The sequence below is a fragment of the Cinclus cinclus genome, chromosome 5 (assembly GCF_963662255.1).
Source record: "Cinclus cinclus chromosome 5, bCinCin1.1, whole genome shotgun sequence".
Taxonomy (NCBI): Eukaryota; Metazoa; Chordata; class Aves; order Passeriformes; family Cinclidae; genus Cinclus; species Cinclus cinclus.
This window is the reverse complement of record NC_085050.1, coordinates 23,316,323-23,333,700: the sequence shown is the minus strand read 5'-3', so window position 1 is coordinate 23,333,700 and position 17,378 is coordinate 23,316,323. Positions and strand designations below refer to the sequence as shown.

At 44.1% G+C, this 17,378-nt stretch overlaps 1 protein-coding gene across 1 annotated transcript; it reads right to left on the bottom strand.

Moving 5' to 3' along the window:
• Positions 1 to 215: 215 nt before the first annotated feature.
• UCHL1 (ubiquitin C-terminal hydrolase L1) lies at positions 216 to 4,705 on the bottom strand. Its single transcript, XM_062493481.1, has 9 exons — positions 4,673 to 4,705; positions 4,558 to 4,569; positions 3,887 to 4,015; positions 2,882 to 3,032; positions 1,561 to 1,646; positions 1,437 to 1,484; positions 1,000 to 1,069; positions 617 to 675; positions 216 to 302 (listed from the first exon to the last, which is right to left on the bottom strand). The coding sequence occupies exons 1-9, from the start codon at positions 4,703 to 4,705 to the stop codon at positions 216 to 218; spliced, it is 675 nt and encodes a 224-aa protein (XP_062349465.1).
• Positions 4,706 to 17,378: the final 12,673 nt, after the last annotated feature.

The following is a 17,378-nucleotide window of genomic DNA, read 5'->3' as shown; positions in this document are numbered from 1 at the left end:
AGTCTAAAGATATCAGATGTGTCCAAACCATTCACATTAAAACTTGAGCTCATCCCTTAGCATAAGCTCAGCTGATGTTGCTTCTGTGTATAGCGAAAGGTGGAAATAATTTAAGTTACCAGAACAGCTGTGTTTAACAAGTACTGAAGCACTGGAGTTTAAACTGCATTTACTGGTGTGCTATTAAACTGTTTTCCTTGCATCTCTTCAGAGTCTTAAGCAGACTTGCAGAAAGCCACAGCAGAAAAACGAACTTCTCCTTTTTCACGTTCTGTAAATTGTCTGCAGATCTTGGCAGAATCCTTGGGGATGAAAAAATACAGCTGCTTAGATTAACCAAATACAATTCCTGTAGAGAACAAGTCTTGGCAGTTCCTCTCTGAGTCCCACTACCTAAGTTATATAATCTTATAACAACAGCTAATAAATACACTGAACAGGTATCTAGCTCTTAGGGACGATACCTTTAGTAGTCATAAACTTAGCAGATTTAAGCACAGACTTGTACTGTATGCAGGTACAGCCACTATACACCACATGCAGACTTCTCACCTCTTTATAAGGCTTTTTATAAGCCTTGTTTTCAGGGAAACAAACAGCAAAGGGGAAGACTTACCTTCAACAGCAAGTCATCCGAGCTTGTGCCATGGTTTACAGGAAATGGCATACGGCCATCTGTGAAAGAAACACTTCTGAATTAGCAAAACTGAGCATAGTGGACCCAAATGGGTACACGTACGATGACACTTGGCAAGTCAGACAAATTGTCAGTAGTGTGAATGAGATGGAAAAAACTGTTCTCAGCTACACTAGTGCTTTAGGCCTTCAGTGTAACCCAGCATCAGTTAAAATCTTCAGATGAGGATACAGATTGTGTTTTGGCTCTGAGAGCCTCAGCAAACAGTTTTTAATTCCAACAAAGTATCTTGCTTGAGCCTCCAACACTGCTGTGCAGCATGAAGTAGGCCCAGTCCAACTGCATAGTTCACAGGACCTTACCCAATTCATACAGGTGTCCATCCACATTGACAAAAAGGATGAAATGGAAGTTCACGCTGTTGTCCTCAACCTTAGGAGACACCATCAGATATATTTGTTAGATTGAAGCTAGTACTGCAAACCCAGTTCGTGTCTATAGAACATAGGAAACTTCAGCAAGAAAGCAAATGATTGAAAACTTAAGCTCAGCAGAAGAGGTCTGTGGCAAGACTTCTACAAGGTCAAGCACCAGAAATCCTAATATATTTTATGACTGGGTCTTGATCCAAATTTTTAATCCATGTTTGGGGAAGAAATCTTGAACAAGCATTCAGCCATGAGTCACTCATTTCTCCTTCTTCATGAACTATAAAAGCTATCTGACAGGCAAAAGATAAGTGGTGCTCTACCACCTTTATCAAACACTTTTCCCAAGATTTCACATGTTCATATCTTACCCGACATTGTCCTTCTTGTGCAACAGAATTGTGGACTTCTTGGATAGCCTTAAGAGAAAGCAGGTACAGGTTACTACATCTTTAAGGGCTGATAACTGTCAGCAGTTCATGGTAGCTCATATACCTTATTATTTGCCAAATGCTTAGCTCTTTCTTCAGGAGACAAATCAGCTGTTTCATCAAGAAACTTCTTCAGGGCAGACCCCTCCTCTGCACAAGAGGATCAAACATTTTATTCAGTATAGACAAAACATCAGTCACAGTTCAGATGCAGCCCACACTAATCAGTGCTTTTTGCACTAACTACAAGCCATTGCATTCAGCCTGTATCTATCTCCAACATAAGCATATTATAACTACCACTTAAAGTAAGCTATTTATCCAGAAGGTATTAGTAACAATCTACACAAAAAAACAGAGTTGTTTCAGAGAAGAGTCCTTCAGTGTACTCTGGATGCTTGTTTTGAAAATAATTTTCAAATGGTATTTAGCTTTTCTGATTTCCCCACTGCACATTCGGCAGAAATGTTCAATCCTATTTTGAAGAAATTCAAGAAATGTGCCAGCTGTAAGGACACATAAGTAACAGAATATAGGTAGATGAAACTGTCTCACTGCCTTCAGTGCTTGCTCATGACAGGCTTACTTTGGTTTTCCAGAACATAAATTAGTAGAGCAGTATTAAGATGCACTGAGGTCTAGCACATGAAAGATGTGCTGCATCATTCCTTCACTCATCAAGAGTGTGTTATTCCAGTGAAACCTTTTAAAGAAGGATAAAAGCAGAACTATGCTTAAATGCTCATGTTGATTTCCACATTTTCCTTTTTATACAAAGGAATCCCACACCACAGAAAGGCTTCAAGTTCTCTTAGAATAATGGTACTTGTATTTGGCAGCTCTATTCTCTGAGCAACAAAAGAATCTTTTTCTGTAGTAAAGAAGCCATCAAAACTATTACCTTGGTAGGGAAATTTTCATTACAAACCCTTATCTACACAACTTCCCCAGCAAAAAGAAAACATGTTTTATACTGATTTACAGGCTACTCTGAGCACATCAATTTACATTAGACATAACTAGAATGAAGAACTCCACCTCATCTATTGAAATCAAGCTTAATGTCAATAACTACTTCTGAACACAGCACTTCCTAATTACAGACAGACTTTGGTCAGCCCTGCTAAGTGCCCTTTCCCTCTGGCACCACTTACTAGGACAATACCGCTGCAGCTAGCAGACAGGAGTCAAAGCACATTCCCTTCTGTGTTTCAGGCAGCCCACATGCCCCTCTCCAAGAGCTGGAAGACCCACTTACCAAGTGAAACAGTACAGCATACTTTAACTTGGCTTGCTTGAATGCCCCATCTGTCTCCCAATAGCCCATACCCATTCAATCTGTTCAAAAAAAGGAACTTCAAGCACCTCAGAACATTCATACTCACCAAGTTTCAATTTGTCTTTGTTATTAGCAACTGCATGTATCAGACCAATTGTCCCACAGGAGTTACTGACAGTCTGCTTCAGGAAATACACTTTGGAACTGATCTCCTGGTCCTTTATTTTCTCAGTCTGTTGCTTCCTGAAGTTTTCATGCTGTAAACATGTAACTGTTTTAGGCATTTCATCACAGTCCTGTCTTTGTATTGTGCACTGGACAAGTAAATTGTTGTTCAGAAGAATCAGAATCAGGACTGGACCAAGATTTACTCACAAAGTAATCTTTGTAGCACCAGTAAAGCACCACATGTCTAAACTGGATTCAGGCTAACACTTCACAGACTACCTGCATGATTCAGTCATATCCAAAGGTACTGCTCTTAGCTTCTCCATCTGTGCCATACACTGGAAATAGCTTGGAGTGGGAAATAATAAAATGGATAGGCTGTTTTACATCCTCTCGCAGTTGCTTCAGTCCATTGAACAAGGCTACTCAGCATGTCTCTACAATAGGCCTTTTAGAATTATTTGCTTTCATGAGCCCCTCCCCACCAGAACAATGTATAAACAACTGTAAAATCCATCACTACTGGAAGATCATAATCCTTTTCAAGAACCTGTTAACTGAATTTGATTTCATCTCCTTAGTCACTTCCTTAGCATCGAGTTGATTGACTATATTAATATTATTAAAGAAGTAATGTAGGCCTCTCCAGATCCAATGATTCAGCATGGTGATGGAATTGCTATTCCTCACACTCAAGATCACTCATGGGTTTTTCTCCCTCAGTCTGATATACAAAGCAAAATCTCACAGAACACTGGGATGGAATGAGAGCCCTTGCTTGGTTGCTCAGCTCAATTGAGGCTATTTGGAGGCTGGGACCAAGCACGACACCGTGCCGGCGCCAAGCCCCATCCACGCCCAACCATCTGACGTTTAGTTGGATGACAGCCGCGCTCCAGACAGCGGCCAGCGCTACACCCCCTGCGCGGCCGGGGACACCCACCTGCTCAGTGAGCGGGAACAGCAGGAGCAGTGCGCAGGCCGGGGTGGGCACGGCGCGCAGTGTCTCATCCTCGAAGCCCAGCACGTCCACGAAGCGCCAGCCAGGACCCACCCCGAGGCGGGACAGCACCTGCACGGGGCACAGAGAGCGGGTGGCCCGGCCGCGACACGCCCGTCCCCGCGGGATGCGGCCGCGCCGGCCCCGCCGCGCCCGGTGACACAGCACAACGCGCGGCCCCGCCGCGCCACCTGCCGGCCGCGCCCGCCCCGGCTCAGCGCCGCTCCGCAGGTGCGGCCGCGCCCCGGCGGGGCGGGATGCCGAGGGATGGAGGGAGGCTCCGCTCCGCGCCCCGGCGGGGCGGGATGCCGAGGGATGGAGGGAGGCTCCGCTCCGCGCCCCGGCGGGGCGGGATGCCGAGGGATGGAGGGAGGCTCCGCTCCGCGCCCCGGCGGGGCGGGATGCCGAGGGATGGAGGGAGGCTCCGCTCCGCGCCCCGGCAGGGCGGGATGCCGAGGGATGGAGGGAGGCTCCGCTCCGCAGGTGCGGCCGCGCCCCGCGCAGCGGTACCGCTACCGCGGCTGGCGCTCCCCGGCAGGGAGGGATGCCTAGGGATGGAGGGGGAAGGGGCGGCGCCCTCCGCCCGCGGCTGTCGTCCGGCGGCGGCAACTCACTTTGTTCAGCATCTGGAAGACAATGCGGGGGGGAGGGGGGGGTGAAAAGCGTGAGAGACGGCGTCCCACCACCCGCCCCGCAGCCCCCGCCCCGTCCCCGCCGCCCCTCGCGCACCTCGGGGTTGATCTCCATCGGCTGCCAGGCCATGGCTGCAGCGCGGCGGGAGCCGGTCAGAAGGCAGGCTGTGCCCCACGCACGACGATGTCCCCCGCGGCAGTTCCGCTGCCGAGCCACTGGCGACGCTGGGGCGCGGAGCCGCCCACCCGGCTCTTATATAGGGGCGGGCTGGCCCACTCCGCGCGGCGCGGGGGGAGAGGGAGGAGCAGGGCACGGCCGAAGCGCGCGGGGGGGGGGGGGCGGCGCGGGGCCCGGTCACACCGCCTCGGCTGGAGAGGGGACCCCGGCCCCCTGACGTTGGAGTGGAGAAAGTGCTGGAAGCCGGCTGGAAGCCGGCCGGCAGCGTGGGCAAGCGGCCGGCATCACCCAGGGCAACAGGTTTCTCCTCCACCATCCGCTCAGCCCCTGGGCTCCGCGCATCCGAGTGCCCGTGTCTTACATTTATGTGCCTAGCCGCTCCTGAGCGTCAGACCCTGTTCTGTGTATGTTGCGGAAGGTATGCAATGGTTTTGATACTCAACAAAATCGTGAAACACTTATTTTGAAATTTCCAACATGATTAATCCGACATGAAAGTCTTCCCGTGTGCTGATTGTATCTCTGCGTTTGGACCAACCCCTGAACCGGTCCAGTGAAGCTGGTTAAAAAATAGCGGGCTTTTTATCTTTTATTCATGACCTGACAGTTTCTGTGCACAATGTCTTTGGACTAGAACATGTCTGAACAAGGAAACAAAACCAACCTGCTCCAAATACTAGAGATCACGTGGATTCCCAACAGCTTTTCAGATTTTACTGGTGAACAGCCTGATGGGAGCCTTGTGGATAAGCGAGATGCTTCACAGTTGTCTTTCAAACAATGCAAATACTGAACAAAAGAGTCAGCTGAATGTCTGCAGTCTGTTTGGTTTTGATGACTTTCTTCGTTTGGTTTTTCACCATGTTTCAGAGCGATTTGGGCCCCAGCGCAGCAAAATTTCTAAGTGCCTGCCTGATTTCAAGCACATTTAAATTAACTTTACATCTATTGCACTGTAATTTAGTGGGGAATCATTCACATCAGGTGGTTGCACATGTGCATTTTTGAACTGAGACCTATTAATCAATATTACTCAGTTTACCATGAACTCCTTGGTAAAAAAGCCTAGAGTTAATCTTTGAAATATGGCCATAAAAGGTTCAAGATGCAGTCTCACACTAGTTCTACCTATAACAAGACTTAGTGAAAGAAAATCAGGATAGCAAGGCAGGCTTTGTATTTTGTGGCCAAAGCTGGGATGTTTCCAGACAGGATAAAGCCTTGAGCAACCTTGTCTGATCTTTCAGCTGATCATGCCTGGAGCAGGAGTCTGGTCTAGAGATATCCTGAGAACCTTTCCTGAAGTACTCCATGATGCTATGATTTAGTCTATCACAGTAAAATGTCTATCACAGTAAAAGGAAGAGTAGTACACACTGTTCAAAACCAAAGATTTCTGGGGAGGATGAGGGAAAGTTTTCAGTAAATGAAAGTATCATTGATTTCTGCTTTTTTTCCCCCTTTACTGTAGCTGAAATCAGTCTTTGATGCCTATAAGCAAGCTAAAATTGCCCCCAAATTAACATTTTAAATTTTAATTTTAAAAATTTAAATTAAATTAATTTAATTAATTAGAAATTAAATTAAGTTAAAATTTATGGTATATTTGACTATCTTCCCTTTTATGATGAACTCTTAATGCACTGTAAAATGCAAGGATATCAAAGCAACTTGAATGAATAAGTCTAATGCTAATGGTCCCTGACAGATATGTAGGAGAGTCTGCATGCAGCTCCTCTGAGAGGACAGCAAAACACTCATCTTGCAGCCTACAAAGGAGAAGGCTAAAAAAGGCAAGAAAATCCTATTTCTGATTGGTGCAGCAGCAAATGGTGGTTGTAACTTCAGCCTGCCTCAGCAATGGCAGTGCTTAGATCCCTAGGTTAGTCATCCCTGGGATGGCTTCTGTGTCTAGGCTGTTGAAGGAGACTGCAAACAGTTGTGCAAGTGTAATTTCAGGCTCTGCATGCCATGTACAGCATGCAGGAAATGATAGCAGAACTGTTTCTATGGAAGAATCTGACAAATCTATCAATACACTGATTTTAAAATAAACAGTAAGTTTAACAATATCAAACTTCTAAAACTGCTACTGTCTGCAGAACGTCACATAAGAAGTGAGTGCTGTGTCATGCAGTCTCCATCCACCTTATTGCAAAGATGGTCTCTGAACCATCTTTCTTCAGAGAAGAAAATAGATGTGCCTAACATATTTATGCCAATTCATAACCATTTCTGCAATAAAATAAATACTCACTTGGAAAAGTGTGAACTTTCTGTACTGCCCAAATGTAATAATAGTACTTGTGGTGTTAAACACTTAACAGTGTTAAGGTTTTGCTCAGCTGTCTAATCTAGAAAGTGTGGACAGAGGAATCTTTGCTACATATATGATCTTTTGGCAGATTGCTTTCTCTTAGATATAGGACTTGGTGTCAGTATTTACATCTTCACCATATTCCAGATGAAGGTTTACATAAGAACTAGACCCATAATTAAGGCCTGTTCCTGATTTCAGAGGATCTCCAAACAGCAGCACCTATAACAAGTAGAGTAACGAAGGAGGCAAAGCTGGCCTTAGACAATGCAGAGCCCCTGAAATGGAACCTGAGGCTGTATACTATTCTTTAGAAAATAATTTTCCTATTGTCCTGCCAAAATCCAGGCTATGAGGCAGTCCGAGTCCACATCTTCTGCAGTATCCTCACCTGCCTAGCAAACGTCTCAGACCCGTGGTTTTCTTCATTTTCATATAATGACCCACTTCCCAAAAGAAGATTTCCAAACCTGTTCCTGGAAACCTCCTTAATTCCCTAATCCCTACCTTCAAAACAAACAATTGTCCATAGCTGGCTGCCCAGGGCAGCAGGATGCAGGTACATGGTTATGCAGGTGCTGGAGCCATAGGATTTACTACATGGAGTAGAAGGTGTTTGAGATTACTGTGCTGACTTACTGTAAGTACCTCCGCTGGCTTGGGGGTAAATCCTGCTTGAGACTAAATCCTGGCTGAGGTAAACCCTGCAGTTTTACCATAGCAGTGTGCTTGAGAGGGATTGATTTACACACAAATACAGCATCCTTGCATGGTGGACAGAGTAATGTTGATGCCATGCCATATTCCTCCCTTTGGCATGCCTCCTGCTGAGAGATTGTCCCTGAAGCTGGAAACTTCATGGGTCTCAGCCCTAGCTCTAAAAGCAGCTTTGGGATGAAGCTGTGGCCCAGAGAGGGAACAAATGTTTCCCTGGAATAGTAGGATTATGCTGTTCTAAATCCTGATCCTAACACAGATCCAAAACACAGCATTGTGACAGGTGCTATGGAGAAAACTAACTTCATCCCAGCCAGAACCTGTACACTGTGTCACAAGATATCAAACATAAAATGTATCTGAGGCCACTGCAGGAACAGTGGGTATCAGGGGTCTGTGTAAGGCTATAACATCCCCCCTTCTCTTCTGGTAAATTGTCTGGAGCACAGCAGCAATTCCTGCATGAGAGTGCCCCAGCCTTTAAATAGAAGATCAGAGGGATCAATAGGCCAAGCAATTGAGTGCTTTTATAGAGTGCCTGGGTCCATGAAAGATTTTGAGCCGGAAGACAGACATCTGTTTCTGAATTGGACCCAGGTTAATTTAAATACTTGCGTGAGGAGTCTTGGTGACTGCAAGTCATGCAGCCCAGCATGTGGGGAAGTCTAAGTCCAGTCGCTACTCGACCCCTGGTTGTCAGCTGCTGCTCTCCGGGTCCACAGGCCAGGAGCTCTGGGCTGAAACATCACAACTGTCAAGCAGGGGACTTGAAAATGAAAGAAATTCAAAGCATCTCAGAGCTGAGTTTGGAATGGAGAAAAAAAGCACAAAAATCTTTCTTTACTTATTGTAAAGGTTGGAAGAATTATGTTCTTGTATTCCCTTGTACACATCAAGCATAGGTTTTGGCTAGGAGATGCAATAATTAAGGGCTTCTGAAGTGGAGACATATTGAAGGATGTTAGCTCTGGGTCTGACCTGAGATGAAGACCAGCTGGAAAGGGGTAACAGAAGCAATGTAGATAAAAGTGTCAGGCTGATGAAAGGGACTGCTCTGCCAAGGACTGCCTTCGTGTGTATTGACTGCTAGCAGTGACTCTGCAATTGCTCTGAACCACAGCCAAGTCCACCAGCAGGTAAAGAACATGTTCTACCAAATGCAAGAGCTCTTCTGGATGTCTGTAGGTGGAAGTGTTAAACTGCTGAAAGGTAGCTTTGAAAGCTTGCCTTGAAAGTCTCAATTCTAAAGAGTGCAGCCATGGTTTTCTCGATTACAGATCTGACAGGATGCTGATGATTCTTCACTTCACTCCTCTGCAAGATCATGTCCACCCAACACTGATGGTGGACAGAGTAATGTTGATGCCATGCCATGCTGCCTTTGGAGTATCTATCAGAAGCAGCTGTTTCATGGTAGAAGTAGGACAAACAGTGATTTCTTCCTCTTTTCACAAAGAAAGGTAGGAGGGACATCATTGTCGACAAGGGTCTCTTAGTTTCCAATGAAATTATATACTATCTGGTTATGAAAGATATGAAAGCTTGCAAGGCTTGTCTCAATGCATAAGAAAGACAGTATACTGGCACATGGGCAACCAGCATCTGTCTCCTTTCCCTCAAATGCTTTCTTTAGTGATGTTAGCAATCTATCCTTTTTCCTCTGTAGGCAGGAATAATCTATCTTCCTAGTCCTGTAGAAGAGAACAATCCCTGCTTCCTTCCTCTTTGTTTTGTTGACTTAAGCATTCTTAGGATTAGTGCTTTTATCTAGAGATGCAAAATACATATTTCAAGAGGACTTCATTCTGTGTAATGATTTAGCATAATACATGTAATAGCTGATAATAATGAATTTTAATTCTCATGTAGTACTTGGATGATCTGTGATTTGGACTTGCATACCTATTTACATTTTCATCCAGAGAATGCTTTCCTCAGATTAACAGACACAAAATGAAACAAGATGAGCTGTGTGATTTTAAACTATTGGTTGTGAGAGACATAAATAGCAGCACTTGACTCTTGTAATACACTCTCTAGTACAACACTCTAGTTCCAAGCACTGTGTTGTGCCAGGCCATCCTGGGGTAACCCCAGTCTCCTTCTCCCCTGCAGTCTGCAGTTTCTTCAGTAACAACTTAGTAAAGCCTAGCCTTAGATTTGTTTCTGAATGCTCAACACCACACAATAGCAACCAAAAAGAATTTATCTCTCCCTGAGCTCTGGGACTGCTGGAAGAGCTTGCCTTAGACAGGATGAGTTTCTTGTGAAACAAAATAAAAGGCTGCTTCAGATCAGCTCTGGAGCACCAGCCACTTTTAAGCTGGAGGAGAGTAGCAGTAAACAAGGAGAGCACAGAAATGTCAGTCAGTTGAAAGGATATCAAGACATTGACTCAGTAGTACTTTTGCAGTAGTAGAGATGCACTTACTCAGGCTTATGGGTTACTGAGAGAAAGGCACAAGCCACCTCCCAAATACCTCTTTATGTCAGCAGTCTCCAACTTCTGGAATTAAACCTTTTCAGGGAAAGGGCAGAATATACACCTTAAGGAGCTGCTGAGCATCTAAGTTCTGGATCAAGTCTATTGTCACTGCACTCTCTTTACATGCTAGTAAAGCTTTGGTATTTCTGGGGGAAATGTGAGGAGAAAATGAAGAAATTGGCTGGCCTGTTGCTGGATGAAGAAAGGAGAAGTATGGCTCTGCCAGAAGGGAATAACAAGGGGTTTTGTGTCTGTTGAAGAAAAAAGAAAAAGGGGCTTGTCCAGCTTGCATGACAACAGAAGCACTGATAGACAAGGACTCTCATGTGCAGGGAGCTTACTGTGAAATCTTGTAACTACTGCAGGTCAGCACAACAAACCATCTTACACTATGTCCTGGATATCAGCTGTGGTCTCTTGGGAAGAAGAAAAGAACAGATTGATAATGATGTTAAAGGCATTCCTTCATCCTGTCTTTTGTTTGCAAATTTAAAGTAGTTGACACTTGAAATCAGTGAACAACAAAGCCACTTCATGAAAATAAAGAAAGAAAGAAAGAAAGAAAGCAAGCCCCCCCTTTTTTTTTTTTTTTTTTTTTTTTTAGCTAATTTAGTAAACAGAATCCTGAAAAATGCTTGGTTTTCTCACATAACTGACATGGTACTGTATTCTTCCTGTATCTTATGAGTAGTCTTCTGGTCATGTCTCCACATGATCTTAACATATATGTTCACCCCCACTTATCACTTACAGAAATTCTGAAATAAGTTGTGCTCAACTTAACATGTACTCTAAAATGTTCACTTGCATAACAAAAATGTCCAGGGTAACACAAGCTACCCTGAGCTCCTACACATCAACAAGGACAGATGTAGCACAATATTTACATAACTTGTGCCAAAGGATTTGCTTCCTAATCAACATGTGCACATTCTTGAGAAGTGTGAGGATTTTTTTTTTAGTTAGAGAAGTTCTCTAATCTAAAGCTTTAGCTGCAGAAAGTCTCTGAGATGCTCAAGTATGGTTCTTCTGTTGGAGCTACTTCACCTGGGGAGTGATGTTGGTACAGAGCCGCTGCCAGTCCAGTGAGTGAAGCAAAGAGCTTGGGGTCCCTGGATTGTCCTGAGTCTGCCCTGAGCCTGCCTAGCTAGTCCTGTCCTGAAGTGGGCTGCATGGGAAAGACAGTTTCTGCATCTGAGGCAGTGTCAAACTACCTCTTCTTAATCACTTGTAAGGCATACCTTAGATTTCCTAGCCTCTATACATACTTGGTGTGCAGGCCTGGCAGGGTAGTGACTCAGAAGTGACTCAGCAGCACAGCTTTGACTCTTTCTCACTATGACCATGGTAGATAGAAAGCCTCACAGACCTAGATCCGAGCTGCTCTTGCTCCTCCACCCTGTAACAGCATATAGAAGCATTAAATGCATCCCTTCATCATGCTAGCAGATTGTGGGTTTTAGGCAACAGGATCTCCACAGTCTTTGCTGTACCAATTCCTGTGTTAATGACAAATAACAGTAGTTATTCATTTATATGAGGCTTTGATTTCAAAATGTGTAAGAATGCGAGACTTAACCTTACATTAATAGCCACTTTCCAGAAATACATTTGGCAGGACATAACCTTTTGGTTAAGTTACAATGCTGACACAAAGTGTGTTACACGTGGTGACCACCCAGTGTCTCGCTAATGTGAAACAGTGGTCCTGTCCCTGCTGCTCTTACCAGCTGGGTGATGCAGCGCAGGGGCCCAGCTGCTCTGACACTGCTGGGGATGTTGCTGGTGGAAGGTTACTAGTCTGGGCTCAACTGCGAGCAATTAACATTAAAAACACAGTGAAACAAATCCAGCTGGGAAACGTCAAGCCACCTTTGTCCCAGCCACTCTTAGAACCTAACACTATAGTGCCTCCTGTGCATCCTCAGACACTGCTCTCAGAGCACCAGCTGTGCAGGGAAAGGGAGGGTTTTTTCCCTCTCTACTTCAGGAAGTTTTTCACACTACACAAGGAAGAGAGTATTTCCAAACATCCACCATTAGAGAAGTATTTAGACAGTGTTCATCACTGATAGAGAAACTTCTTTTCTGAAGATCAGTTTAACAAGTGCTGTTTTGAGTTGTTTACCCAAAGCACATGTTGCTATGAAGAACACCATCATTTGGACCTTGAGCCATACTTTTACAGTGGAGGAGTGTAGCTTGTAAATATACATGCAGAAACAAATCCCAATCTCAGCGGAGGAAAATATTTAGATCATGAAGGAAACGACACTATGGATCAGAAAAAACAATGGGACTCTATCACATTCTACAGTTGCAAATATAAACGCAAAACATGCTGCCCTTTCCTCTGTATGTTTATACACGTAGGGCAAAATTCCCATTGAGTGCATTTGCAGCCTGGGCTTTTCTAGCTGTATTTAGGACATTAGGCACTGGACTTTTGTCTCTCTTGTTTCAGAGACAAAGCACTGGCCTTATGCTGTTAGCAAACCTAGCGTTTCCACTTTATCTTAGCTTTCTGTACCTCTTAATGTGCGTTAGTGGGTGTGAATGTGCATATATGCACAACATAGAATCAAAGAATTCTAGAATGGTTTCTGTTGGAAGAGACCTTAAAAATCATCTAGTAAGGATGATAAAATCATAGGATATGCTGAGTTGGAAGTAACCCACCAGGATCATCAAAGTCCAGCTCCTGGCCCTGCACAGGACAACCCCAACAATCACACCATGTATCCGAGAATATTTTCCAAACGCTTCTTCCAAACTCTCTCAGGCTGAGTGCTGTGACCACTTATCTGGGGAGCCTGTTCTAGTGCCCAACCACCCTCTGGGTGAAGAACCTTTTCCTAATTTCCAGCTTAAACCTCCCCTGGCACAGCTTCACGCTGTTTCCTCAAGTTCTGTCACTGGTCACCATAGAGAAGACATCAGTGTCTGCCCCTCCTCTTCCCCTCATGAGGAAGTCAAAACTGCAGTGAGGTCTCCCCTCAGTCTCCTCCAGGCTGGACACACCAAGTGCCCTCAGGTGCTCTTGTATGGCTCCCCCTCAAGACACTTCACCAATCTTCATAGCCCTCCTTTGGACACTCACTCCATAATAGCTTTATCTCCTTCTTGTATTGTGGTGACTGAAACTGCACACAATATTTAAGATGAAGTTGCCCCAGTGCAGAGCAAGGTGGAACAATCCTTGGCCAGCTGACAATGCTGTGCCTGATACCCCCCAGGACACACTTGGCCCTCCTGGCTGCCAGGGCACTGCTGACTCTTGTTCACCTTTCTGCTCACCAGGACACAGAGGTCTCTTTCCATGTTGCTACTTGCCAGCATCTTGTTCCCCAGTTTGTATGTGTAACCCAGGTGCAGAATTCATCACTTCTTCTGGTGAAACTTTGTAAAGATGGTGATTGTCCAGCCCTTAATTTGTCATGGTCTCTCTGCAGGACTGCTCTACCTTCCAGGGAGTCAACAGCTCCCCACAATTTAGTACTGTTGGTAAACTTTTTTACTTTCAGATCCTACATCCAAGTCAATTATAAGGATGTTGAAGAGCACTGGCTCTAAATTAGTAGCTCTGTGGAGCCCCACTAGTGACAGGTCCCCAGTCTGATGTCACCCCATTCACTGTAACCCTTTGTGCCTGACTAGTGAACCAGTTGTTCACCCATCCCATGATGTGTTTATTCAGCGGTGTAGTGAACATTCTGTTCAGAAGGATACTTGAGGGACAGTGTGGAAAGCTTTACTGAAATCCAAAGAGGTTACATCAACTGGCTTCCCTTCATTACCTAGGTGAGTTAACTTGTCATAAAAGCAAATTAAGTTAGTGAAACAGGACTGTCCCCTCATGAAGCCATGCTGGCTGTGACCAATAACCATGTTGTCCTTCAAGTGTTTTTTGGTTACTCCCAGAATAATTTTCTCCATAATTTTACCAGTAACTGAAGTAAGAATGAAAGGTTTGTAGTTCCTAGGGTCATCCTTCTTGCCCTTCTTGAAAATTGGAAGAACATTTGTCATCTTCCAGTCAACTGTGACTTTTCCAGATTCCCAAGACTACTCAAAAATCTTTGAGAAAGCTCTCAAACCCCCTGCCATGGGCAGCAACACCTTCAACTGCTCCAGGCAAGTTTCTCAAAGCCCCATATATAACATGAATGGGTCAGCCATTCTGGCTTTCTTGAGCACCTCACAGGGGGCTCTACTGATACATCAGCCTTGGCTGCCTGCTGGGCAGAACCTGCAGCCAAGTTCTTTCAGAGAAGGCTTCAGGATGCCAGAGTGGCAGGCCTGAAGCACAGCAGCTGCTGACAATGGAGAGGTGTTTTCCTAAACATTCCAAGCTGTCCTTTATTTTGTGCTGTTTGAACAAGATATTTATAGTCTCAAATGCAACCTACACTGCAAAATCTCTGTTGTGTTCGTGTTCCTCAGCTGTAGGAAAATACTGGTGATCATATGTTTCAGAGCCCACCAGGGCTATAGTTCTCATTTTAAGCAGCCAAGGCAAAAAAGTCTAGCTGTATGTCAGCTTTGAAAGTGTGAGCTATTCTCTTTATTTGTCTACCTATAATTACAGGCCTTGTTCTGTGGCAGCTTTTGAGTATTTTTGTCCACCAGAGCCACATAAAAGACTAAGCGGAGTTTGCAGAAAAGTCAGCTCTGAAAGCAGCTACTGGCTTCTAGCAGTGCCTAAGCAGCTACTGTAGCATTTAGAGAATCTGCATTAATAGCAGCTTTTTTGTTACAAACAGCAGCTTTCCCCCATCTGGCCCTTCCAGCTGGAAGGAAGTCCCAAATGGACAGTTCACCTGCAGTGCTCAGTTGGTATGTTCTCCTGTTTCAAATATGGTGATTTTTGTGAGTGAGCACAGCCACCCTGCTTGCACCGCTCAGAACCTGCCTGTAACAATAAAAAAATGGAGCTGCCCCTGTTTGGATGAGTGGGTGGGCTGGGTAAATTCACCATGTAACCAAGGAGTTTATATGCCTGGGAGCCAGTCAGGTCAGGCCACTTTTCCTTCAACCTCCCTGCAGGAAATCTCAATATACTGCTGTGTAACAGGCAGAGAGAGATCAGAGAATTACATCTAGACAAATGTCTTAGAGATAATTTATAGTTACTTTACAACCATTCCTGGATGCAAGGCTTTGCATTCCTGAAGAGCTAGGGAGACACTTCAAAATTATCATTCTGCTTTGCTTGGCATGCCAAGATATGAGAGAACTGCTGGCCTACAAATTGCTCCACTTGCACTTTTTCCTATACAGCCTTCATTAAGGTAGAGGCAATGTGACTGAGATAACTAATACAGCTCCATGAGTATAGCAGGAGGCCTTGATTTAATTCCCGGTTTGATTTAACTACTGGAATAATCTTACTTGAGACTGATGTCTTGTGGCCTTTGCTTCTTTATAAAAAACACAGGGAAATTTGTTCAGAACTAACTTTTCACCACATGCTAGCCCAGGGAGCACTGATGAGACAAGAATTCAAAATAATGGGAGCGATACAGGTCCTGAGAAGCAATGTGTCTGGAGGACTGAACCCTGCAAGCATGTTCAAGCCTTTAATGAAGAATTACATACTGTGAGTCAAATTCTTAAATTTCCCAGCTGCAGGTACACTGTACCTGGTGGTTTTTTCTTCTTCTGGAAAATGATTTGATTTTGTATTTAAAAAGGAGACTTAATGTAGCTGTGTGAAAATTTTAGAAAAAGTGTTCCAACCATTCTGCTACAACTGAAATTTCTTAGTTAAGTTTCTGTGGTTAGGATCAATATATTCAGCCAAAGAGGAGCATGTTTCTCTGTGCTGTGGAAGCACAGCGGCACCACTAGATGGTAGCCTTGCTTATTTCATAGTCACCACTTTCCTGCTGACCTGACCCTGCAGTGAGAGAGATGGCATCATCGCGTACTGTAACTATCCCTCTACACGGACTAACACATAAGTAAAAAGCTACTACATAGAAGAAAGCAGGGGAGAAACCATGAGCTCCTCCTCAGAGCACAGTCAGACCCGATGCAAGGTCTGCAAACCCATGTGGCAGTGGGGAAGGTCAGTTGCAGAGATTTACTTGCCAATGGAAATTCCTATGGACTGTTGTTCTTGTTTCAAAGTCGGAGAGATTTTGACCAAATTAAAAATGCAGTCAATAGTTCACATACAGGAACAGCAAAATGATAATGAAATTTCTTTTGTATAAGCTGATAATATAGAAAGGCCTCTCTTATTTTCCCCACTGTTGTTCATTAATAAACACTATTCCACAAATTGTTTGTGTCTTAAGTAAAGGAGTAAGTGCCCAAGAGTTGGACTTTGATTATTGTGGGTCCCTTCCAAATAATGATATTCTGTCATTCTATGAAATATTTGATGAGACTTGCTAAGCCTAAGCAGGCACTGCATCCACACAGAAATGTTTCCAAGAAGTGAGTGTATTAGGCAACTGTCCATTTAGGATGCATATGAAGTTCCTATTCCCAACACTTTATTTTTTATTGCACTGCTTACTATACTGCAATCCAAAGTGCATTATATAGACTATGTAGCTAAATATTAATCATAACTCTAACCACATAGTGAAAACCACAATGCAGTGTTATTTTGATTATTTTTATTAAAGGAACATGAATTTCTGAGTATCTTGCCTGTGCACTTCTGTCAGGGAAACTTATTAATAGGCTATTCACTAATAATCGTGGTAACCTGCTAATGGTTTTGCATCTCTTCAATAGACATAGTGCATACCCCAGAGAGGGTTCTTCTCCAGTATGCTGTCAAAACATAAAAGCTTTTCCTCCTGCTGGATGATATGTTTTGTTGAAGAGGAAAGCAGTATGATTTGCAAATGCTGGAATTTGGTGAATTTCCTTTGGATGTCTCAGGAGGTCATTGGTCCTTCTGAAAATGATCACGATAACATGATTTTATTACAGATCATAATAACTATTTGGGGGCTTTTTGGAGCCGTTATCTTGAATCTAAAAATATCAATTAAATTGTGAGTTTTAGCTTATAAAAGTGTTAGGAGATTAAATCATGTCCAATTGTAAGACAAATGGAAAAAGTGGGTACCATTACAAAAAAGAAC